General features: G+C 33.9%; 1 protein-coding gene across 2 annotated transcripts in view; it reads left to right on the forward strand.

The window, feature by feature from the left end:
• The first annotated feature begins 564 nt into the window (after positions 1–564).
• LOC122793781 (receptor-type tyrosine-protein phosphatase eta-like) overlaps positions 565–9,446 on the forward strand; it is a 94,453-nt gene continuing 85,571 nt past the window's right edge. Inside the window, exons 1-2 of one of the 2 annotated variants that reach the window (XM_044061971.1) lie at positions 565–716; positions 3,460–3,603. In XM_044061971.1, the coding sequence (XP_043917906.1) occupies positions 638–716; positions 3,460–3,603 (223 nt within the window). In that variant the 5' untranslated portion in view covers positions 565–637. The remainder of the gene's footprint in view (positions 717–3,459; positions 3,604–9,446) is intronic. The other variant, XM_044061972.1, reaches the window with a different exon arrangement.

Raw genomic sequence — 9,446 nt, forward strand, 5'->3', positions numbered from 1 at the left:
CCTGCATACTTGTCCTAAGTAGACACATACGCACCAAATTATTAACTGTGTCTTTAAATCAAACTACACTTCACTATATATCAGCATATTTGATGATGTCCAAAAATTATTAAGTAAACTGCAGGAATAATTTCATATAGTCCTTTCTTCGCGTTTTCACTGTACCTTGAAACAAACTGTCAAAACTAAACAAGAAGATTAGACTACAGAATCTGAGTCATCTATCATAATATTTATTTTCATTTTTTGGATGGTGCTGTTTTTAATGCTACTATATGTGTACAAAACGTTTCAGCAGTTTACATGTAGTATGCATGACATTTTACATTGCTAAGGTACAAAATGTCACAGGACATATGCCATATTTTGTTTTTGCGCCCTAAGGCCATACAATGGGTGCTGTATTTTGCAATCAAAAGCATTATTTACTCTAAGTGGTATTTTACTTACAAGCCATGACGTGGCCCTACCTTTCTTGTGTTCCTTAAATTGCAGCTCAGCCTTGGTACATCTGTCTTTCTAAGGGAAACAGACAGCTTAATCTCACCTTGACTGCTTTTTTTTGTCATTTAATAGTGATTCAGCTAGGAAAAATTCATTGTTTTCAAATTAATGTTTCAGAGTAGCTGAATTAAAAATGGATAACAAAACAAGTACCTACTTGTTTAGCCTTTGTATTTTCTTGTTTTGTATTGCCAGTAAATATACAGTCACAGGTAAGCAATTATTTTTCTTGCATTATTACATAAAGGTTTGACAGGTAAGTTTTTTTTCTAGCTATCTTGCATAGCTTGTTTTGATAAGATAAAGAAGAAGCCATGGCTTTTATTAACAGACATTAAAATATTTTCTGTGAACTAGAATTCATCAATTTACACATTCAGAGGAGAATGTAGTTGAGTAAATTTCCCTTCAAGTTTAATGACAAATGCAATCAATATTTTTGTGGCATGTTGCACATTTGTGTATATATTGTTCTCTGGAACTAAAAATATAAGACACTTTAACAAAATGAAAAATGCAAAATAAAATAAAGTGCTGTACAATGTATGCCACGGGATCATAGGTAAGTACTTGACTAGCTTCCCTTATGATCCATTTTAAGCCTGGCCAATTTCCCTTTTAGTGCTCATAATAACCTATCCCATTTAGTTATAGACTGACCATACATTCCCATGTTATATATTATACATTACCCCTAATAAGAATAATTGGGATCGTAGCATAGATATTTTGAGGAGACCCATGCATGGGATAAAACATTTAAGAGTTGAAAGTATAGAGTGCAGTCCTGGGATAAAGTTTCTATTTCCCATCCCTAGATCTGAATTGCACTTGAAAATGGACAGGGATGAACTTTGTTTTATTTGGATGGAGAGTCTATTCCAGAACAGAGGTATCCTCTGTGAGGTATACCTATCCCTCCAAACCTATTCTGTTGCCTAGACCAAGTATTTCTGATGCCATTTCACTTGCTGATGTGCAATAAATCCATAAATCCATCAGTAATGGGTCAGAGGATAGCTTGTGTGCCAGACACTGGTCACCACTTAGCAGTCTGTAGGACACCTAGTATAGTGACAGGGCTTTGAGTCTGTCCATGTAGGACATGTTGTTTAGGCCTTGTATCCCTTTAGTAAGGTATCTCTGTGGGCATTCCAGTTGTTTCATGTGTTTGGGCTATTGCCCGTGTCATGAAAATATTTAACTAACTTGGTCATGATTGCATGCATGCAGTGATATAGCACATATTATCAAGCAATCATGGCATAATTCACACATTTATAAACTGCTGGACTAGCACTGTGTATTAATTGTATTGCAACTTATTCTAAAGAACACGTAAATAATATAAAGCAGGAGTTGAGGGGTTTTCTTTCTGATTGTCACAGCTGAACTCGCAGAAGGTTGGCGTAAGTGATATCAATTATGTGGGGGCAGGTTGGCTGATCTATATGGCTAGTCTTTGTTCATTGCAACTGCCTGTTCAAGATGGCTGGCATATGTAGCTAGCAGGCCATCTGTGATAATTAGGATGCCACCAGATACCAACAGATAGTCAGGAGAATGCACATATTGCAAAGTGGGAAGGGGTTTTACAGAATTGTAATCCATTGTACAATGTGGCTAAATAAACTGCAGACACAGTAATGACCTTTGAGCTACCAATATAACCATCTTTCAGCAAAATAAGGCAATTGTGTCCAACTCAACTAGAGATAAACAAGAACAGAATTACTGCACACGATTCTTTTTGTAACAGAAGGAAGACAGTCAAGTGTGTATATTATTAAGTAACAGCTCTCATTCTTGGCTCTGAAATTTTTATACTATATAGTCCAATTGTTCACAGTAAGCTTGTTTCCATTTCCAACCTCTATTCAAAAGAGGGGACTGTTAAATTAATGTTAGTTATTTTCATCTCATTGCAAAAACGATTTGACAATGTTCACATTTAGCGTCAAGTAAAATGTCACTGCACAGCAGATATAATTATAATATATGATGGGGAAATTCCTAGCTGACTAATTAAAAATTCATAAGGTTCTATCACATTACTGCATATATATTATGTATGCATGAGACAGTTTTTTTTAGTATAAATCGGGAACTGGTGCAAACTTTTTTAAAACTAGTTTTAGTTACTAGTAATCTTGAAAAAACATATTTTAATGTGTAGAACACAAGAAAAACAAGAAGCAGAGAGTGAGGGTAAGGAATATAAATGTAATGGTTCCATATGAATTGTGAATAAATGAAAGTGTTCAAGAAGTGAGGAATGCAAATATATATGTGTCTCTGTGTACTTACATATCAATTTATGTAATGATCTGCAATACCCTATGATCTTGTATCCATGGAAAACAACCACACATTTAACTATCTTAATAAGGTGTACGATTTGTTTCATAAAATGTGCATGCAATAGATGACTGGTTTGATGTACTTATTTTTCAGTTTACGATACTGCAGATCACTGAGATGAAGCAGTATAAAGCATACACATATAACAAAAATGTAAACCTTTCAGGAGTCATATTCTCATACATATAAAACGTATAAAGCATGCTCCTTTCCAGCATAATTTACAATGCATTTGCTGATTCATTGCAGATTATAAAAGATGAACAAAGATCAGCATTTTTTCTTCTCAGTATGCAACCTTGCTCTGCATGAACTGCAGCACTACAGATTCTTTAAACCGCTGCAAGTTTATCTCTGTTTTTAATGTTTTTAGATTTCTCAGACAGGGTTGTTTAACTAACAAACAGTGATGTATAATATTTAATAATATAATATTTAAGGATATGCAACACACACACACACACACACACACACACACACACACACACACACACACACACACACATATATATATATATATATATATATATATCAGTTCTCATCTTACATATTTCTATAGATTTCTTTTTACGTGCAAACAATTTTTCCCCTTAGGTCAAACTGGATCATGTCTCACTCCAGATGGCACAAAAATATGTTGCTTTGGATGCACAGGATATCTATCTACATGCCTATGCTCTCCAAACTGTCACAAACACATGCAGTGCTGTCCTGATTATCAAACAGTTTGTCATCCAGGTAATTACATTTGAGAATGCTATAAAATAATTTATTACTTTAATGTTATTCATGTTACTGAATATCTGTTGATAAATTCATGAGTAAAGAATGCTCAATTTTTAGTTTCTGTACATACAGAATGTCATTGTGACTAACAACTAATGACTTGCAAATATTGGAGTTTTTATAAAACAGTCATTGCACCAGTAAATTTATTAATATATACCCTTGTAGTGCTGAATTTATTAACATATTTGCCCAGTCCGTGCAGCAGTCGTTTAGATGTCCTCTTTCAGCTTCTTCTTCTTCCCTCCTTGCTCAAAACATTGAAAGAGAACAGAAGAAACAGCTGAAGCTATGGACACACATTATTCACTAGCAGGAGGATCTGAATTGTTTAGATATTCCTAACAGCTTGTATGCCATTGAAAGATCAACTCTGATGTGAGTGCATCTTTCAACACCTGTTAAGGTCATCCCTGAGTCTCTATGAGTGGAAGCATCTTGTTAAGATTTATTCCATGTGGCACTGCTCTGGTAGGACTTCTAACAAAATCCCTTTACCTGGAATTCTCACTCTTACGTCTTATCATTTGGATCCTCCAACAGCCATCCAACTAGAAGCCAGGCCAACACAGGCATGCAGTAAAACTACAGCTTCTGTGCCACTGGGTCTACATATATGTCTGGAATATTAACCCTGACTGAGCTTCTGTCAGCATTCATATTAATGAATTTTCTCAGGGTATCCAATTTCCTCTCACATCCCAAAGTCATGCAGTAGGTGAATTCTCATTCTCCAACTTTCCTGAGTTGTGCAGGTAATATGTGGATGAGAACAATAAACCATGGCTCTGTCTAGAATGGGTTTTAATATCTTTTGCCCTCTGGCTATGGGGTAAGCTGCAGCATTCCTATGACCCTAAGAATGGTTACATTGGTTTTGTCCAAAAATGGATGTATCAACATGAATATTGCCTACAAAAGATTGTCTCAAAGGCAAATGTATGTCAACTTTTCCTATGCTTATTTAGCAATGTATGTTTTGTTTAATTCAGTTTATACTACTCAATGCAATTTCATTTTCTTTTTATAACTAAAAAAACATAACAAAAGTAGATGGAGTAAATTCCATATTTTAGTGACAAGTTCAGATTAAACTTTATGTAGGAAAATTGATGCAGTTGAGCTGAAAGCGAAATAGTGCAGTGTCATTATGTATTTCATAAACAGATCATTTATACAACACTGAACTATGTTTTTCCTAGTTGAAATAGTGTCATGCAGGAGAGAACTTCATGGCAGTTAACATAATGCAATAAAAATAATACCAAATATGGAAACGTGAAAAAAAGAAACAATTTTGCATTGGGCAATTAATGTTTTAAGTCTAACACCATGTAACCATGGAAGCAGAGTAAATACATTGTTAAGGCAATATTGGTCATTATAGAACATTTGCAGCACCTAAATGAAATAAAAATAAATTAGCAAAATGTACTGAAGAATCATAAAACTGCTTAAGATAAATGAAATAATGTTTTTGTGTACTTTATTCAAAAATCAGACTTCAGTGAAAGCATTACCAGAAAAAAAGGTCTAATTGATTAAGCAGGATTTTGACATTCCGATTTTGCTAATGAAGGATCCAATTAAGTGTAGTTCATTTATGTAAAATGATACCACAGAATAATATAGAAGAGTAATATTGCAATGAGTTATGCCATGCTAGTACACTTTTTATAGAGGTAAATAAAAAACATACTTTGAACAGGTTGGACAAATCAACCTCTGGGGCCTGTTTTCAATTTTAGCCTAGGTACAATGAACAAGAAAACATAAAAGTAAGAACAAAAGCAGAAACATAGTGAGTGAAACAATGGAGAATAAACAAACACTTTAAGTTGAAGGCATCCTGCACTTTGTGCAAAAAGTTCAATGTACTGTTAAATTCTCTCCCTTAATCTCTCCACTTATTGATTCATACACTTATTTTATGTAAGTAGTAACGCATAGGACCAAAAAAGGGCTAAATTACTCTGAGATAAAGTCAGAGAATAACCATAATTATGTTAAAATGAAGTATGAGAGTGGTGATCGGTATTTGGTAAAGGAAGATTATAATTACCCCAAATTTGCATACAAAAGTAACACCTGAAACTTCAGAAAGACATAGTTCATAATGCTGCTGTAAACTGGTGGTCAGTAACCTACTGAGGAAAGCTAACAAGGTCCATATAAACCACGTAAAGGTGGTGAGTGTTGGAATGAAAAGTGATAACATATGGAATGAAAATACTCTTAAATAACACATTGTGCTGATCTTGAAGCCTTATGTTGCATATGGTTCTTTCCTTCCAAAACAGACATGTTTGAAATGTTAGAAATCTATTATACAAGCTAGCTTTGATTACTTTGGGTTAAATATTGAAATAAGCAGGTTATCTTTAAGGCTCATCAACTAAGGTAAGTGTCAGCTTTCTTTAGACAAATTCTCCTCTGGAGGATTACACATATTATAGTTTATAGAAAACAAGGCAAAATGAAGAGTGGAACATTGAAACAATATAATTTTCCACATAAACCAGTGCCTGATTCTGCCATAACAATAATCTGCCAGAAAACAGCAATGGAATGTGTGCACTGCTCCATCTCAACTAAAATAAATACATAAAATAAAAAAAAACAAACAAAACCATAGTTGTTTAACCACAGCTCAGAAACATGCCACTGAATTCCTTTACTGTGTTCAACAAATTGCTTTAAACAGCAGTAGCTCTGACTTCTGCTGATCCTCAACATTAACTGATATGTCTAGTTTCATTTCTGAACATTTTTATCTAATCTAAAACATACATAAAATCTGTCCTTAACAGGAATAAAGCCAACAAAATTGAAGCATGGCATTGTAATTCTTTATTTGCAAACCAGCTCTGCTGCTAAACACAAGATCTATTGCTCAAATACAAATCTCTGTCCCTTATAAAAATAAAAAATATCTATTCACAGTGAGCAAACAATGTTAGAGGCTGTGGAATACTCATGACTTTTAGCATAGTTTGTGAACAAATCATACTACCCTAACTGTAATCTGTTCTGTGACTTATTTTATAGATAAATAGACAGCTAGATAGACACACAAATAGATACATACATACACATACAAACATAGAGATAGATAGATAGATAGATAGATAGATAGATAGATAGATAGATAGATAGATAGATAGATAGATAGATAAATTGATTTGTACAGCAGACTTCCAAATTAACCCCCTAAATCATAGGGATGTACTAGGGATGTGCCCCTCCTGACCATCATCCTCCAAATAGGTAGGGTTTCCTCAGGATAATGCCTTTCATTTCTACTACATGCTATAAAATCAGGGCCCAGTAGTATTAGCTCGGTTAAAAGGTTTTTATAAAATCACCTGCTCAATAAAAAGCTAGACAGGACTATTACCATTACTGTCCCAATATCCAGAGTAGAATATTCATAATCTATCATTTCACTACAGTCACCCACAAAATAATGGCATTTTACAAAATGGTGAAAACACTATGCTAAGGTTTATGCATAGCAGTGCATAAAATAAACTCAAAGGTAGAATGATGACTCGGTTAGTAATATCTGCCAGAACAATTTTTCTACTAAACTCACTGACATTCTGACTAATCAATGGCAGATTTCGATCCCATTAGAAAATAAACTATGGTTTAGAAACTATTCATATTGTGAAAGAGCCCAGAGGAAACTATACTGTGCAGATAACATTTCATCCTTGCTATAGCTGAAAAAGCCATCTATAAAATTATCCTAGCAAGTTGTAATATCCTGTCCTGTGAAAAAGAAAGCACAGATAAACTGTTTACATTTAGAAACTGCTCAGTAATACATCCCACATGAAAACAGATAGCTGGGCTAGAATACACATTTCTAACCATTTGGGAATGTATTTATTAATTTATTTATAACTTGTATTTAAATTTTGATATGTTTAAAGACTATTATTTTCTGATAGCATTTAGTGTATAAAAGTTAACTTTAAGGAAATACATCAACACACAGTAATACACCAGCATTACTAGCATGTTATAATATTATCTATGTTCTGGTACTTTACAAAGTAATATCTAATTCAGTGATCCTAACAAGAAATACATACATAAATAAATACTTACATAGCATATGCTAACCCTAGCTACTAGATGCCACCATCTCTTTCTACCAGTCATTTTTTCCATTGAAATTATAATCCTCTATCAAGACGCTCTTCATCAAGATTTAATAGTCACTACTCAAACTTTCTTTCAACATATAATGTTAAGCACAACATTTATTGTTGTTCTCACTCAGCCTTTGTTTTATAAAACTGAATTTTCCTCTGTCTATCTTTGTGCAATAGACAGTTAGCTAGAACTCGTGTGCGAACAGCATCCAAAATCTTTTCTTATGTGAGTTTAGCCAAGGTAAACATCTTTAGATTGTTCAAGGTCTATGTAAAATTGGGTGTTAGTTATAAACATTAACATGGGATTCTAGCAAATGGGGCAAATTATTTGATAGAGAGATGCCAGGGTAGGAGCTTGGAGATAACATGCTCTGAAATGTTATTGCATCACAAGCCAGCCCTCTCAAAAAGGACAGAATTATAATTTATATTTCTTCTAATTTGCATGCAAACTTCATAATTTAAACATACTTCTGTACTATGCAATCCTTTCCTGTATTTCATATAAGTAACATTACTTGTTACTCATTACATTATGTTTGATCTCATTTTTTTGTGTGTTTTTGTTTTCCTGTCTGAGTTCTTCCAGACTTAATAAAAACTACTTCTTTGACTTCCTCAGCTTCAGTAGATAAATAAGTGCTCATCTTCTCATGGTTAAATTATTGCCTTCCTGACTGTAACAGAATTACTGGCACCAGTACTAACATTCATAGTATCTTTGCATGCTATTCATATAGATAGAAATATAGTGATTGGAAATGTCTTTATTTACTGACCTCAGAAACAATATTGGGAGAATTCTCATTGGCTAGTGGGCCACTTGTTATAACCATACAGTAGAAATCTCCATCTGTGATTGCTGCCATTTGTTATATTAGTCAGCAGGTTGTAAAAGTGTTTGGGTTTACTGAGTTTGTCTAAAGGAATACATCTGAATGAATGAAAGTAGTTATAGTTTTCTTGTCAAACTTATTAATTTTAATGATAAGAAAGCTCCACAGGGAGTTAATGCTCTCACCAAGGTAGCCAATAACAGAATCCAACCACAAAAAACGACCAGCAGGAGCAAAACAATGAAGGGGTACTGAAATAACATACGCTAACTAGTAGCGTAAAACCCAAATGTTTGAAGTGCAAACAATCACAATATAGTCCAAGCGATAGCACAATGTGATAAGTAAAGTCCATACAGGTCTGATGAAGCTGAATGGCGAAAGCGCTAACCTGGTGTGCACATAATAAACATACGTTTTATTGTACCTACCAATTGGATTTTTCGTTTGTATGGACTGCAACAGGACTGTTGAGTTGGAATTAGCAAGATATTGTTACATCTTAAGTCTTTAATCAGAGGAGTTCTATAATGGTTGGTCCTGTGGCCCTTCATCTTTAATATATCTTTAATATACTTATGTCTACAAACTAAGCCAATATGGGAATATGATTAAAGAATTTAATGATGATACAAAGATAGAAAGTATTGTAATAAACATGGTACAGCAGGAAAAAAAGAAGTACTTAGATAATTTGTGAGTACAACCAGAGTATACTAAGGTTTAATACCATATAGAGCAGTGCGTAGTTCTGCACTTAGAGGAAGAAACAACAAAAAACACAAATACCCAT

The sequence above is a fragment of the Protopterus annectens genome, chromosome 2.part0 (assembly GCF_019279795.1).
Source record: "Protopterus annectens isolate FY-2018-M chromosome 2.part0, PAN1.0, whole genome shotgun sequence".
NCBI lineage: Eukaryota > Metazoa > Chordata > Ceratodontiformes > Protopteridae > Protopterus > Protopterus annectens.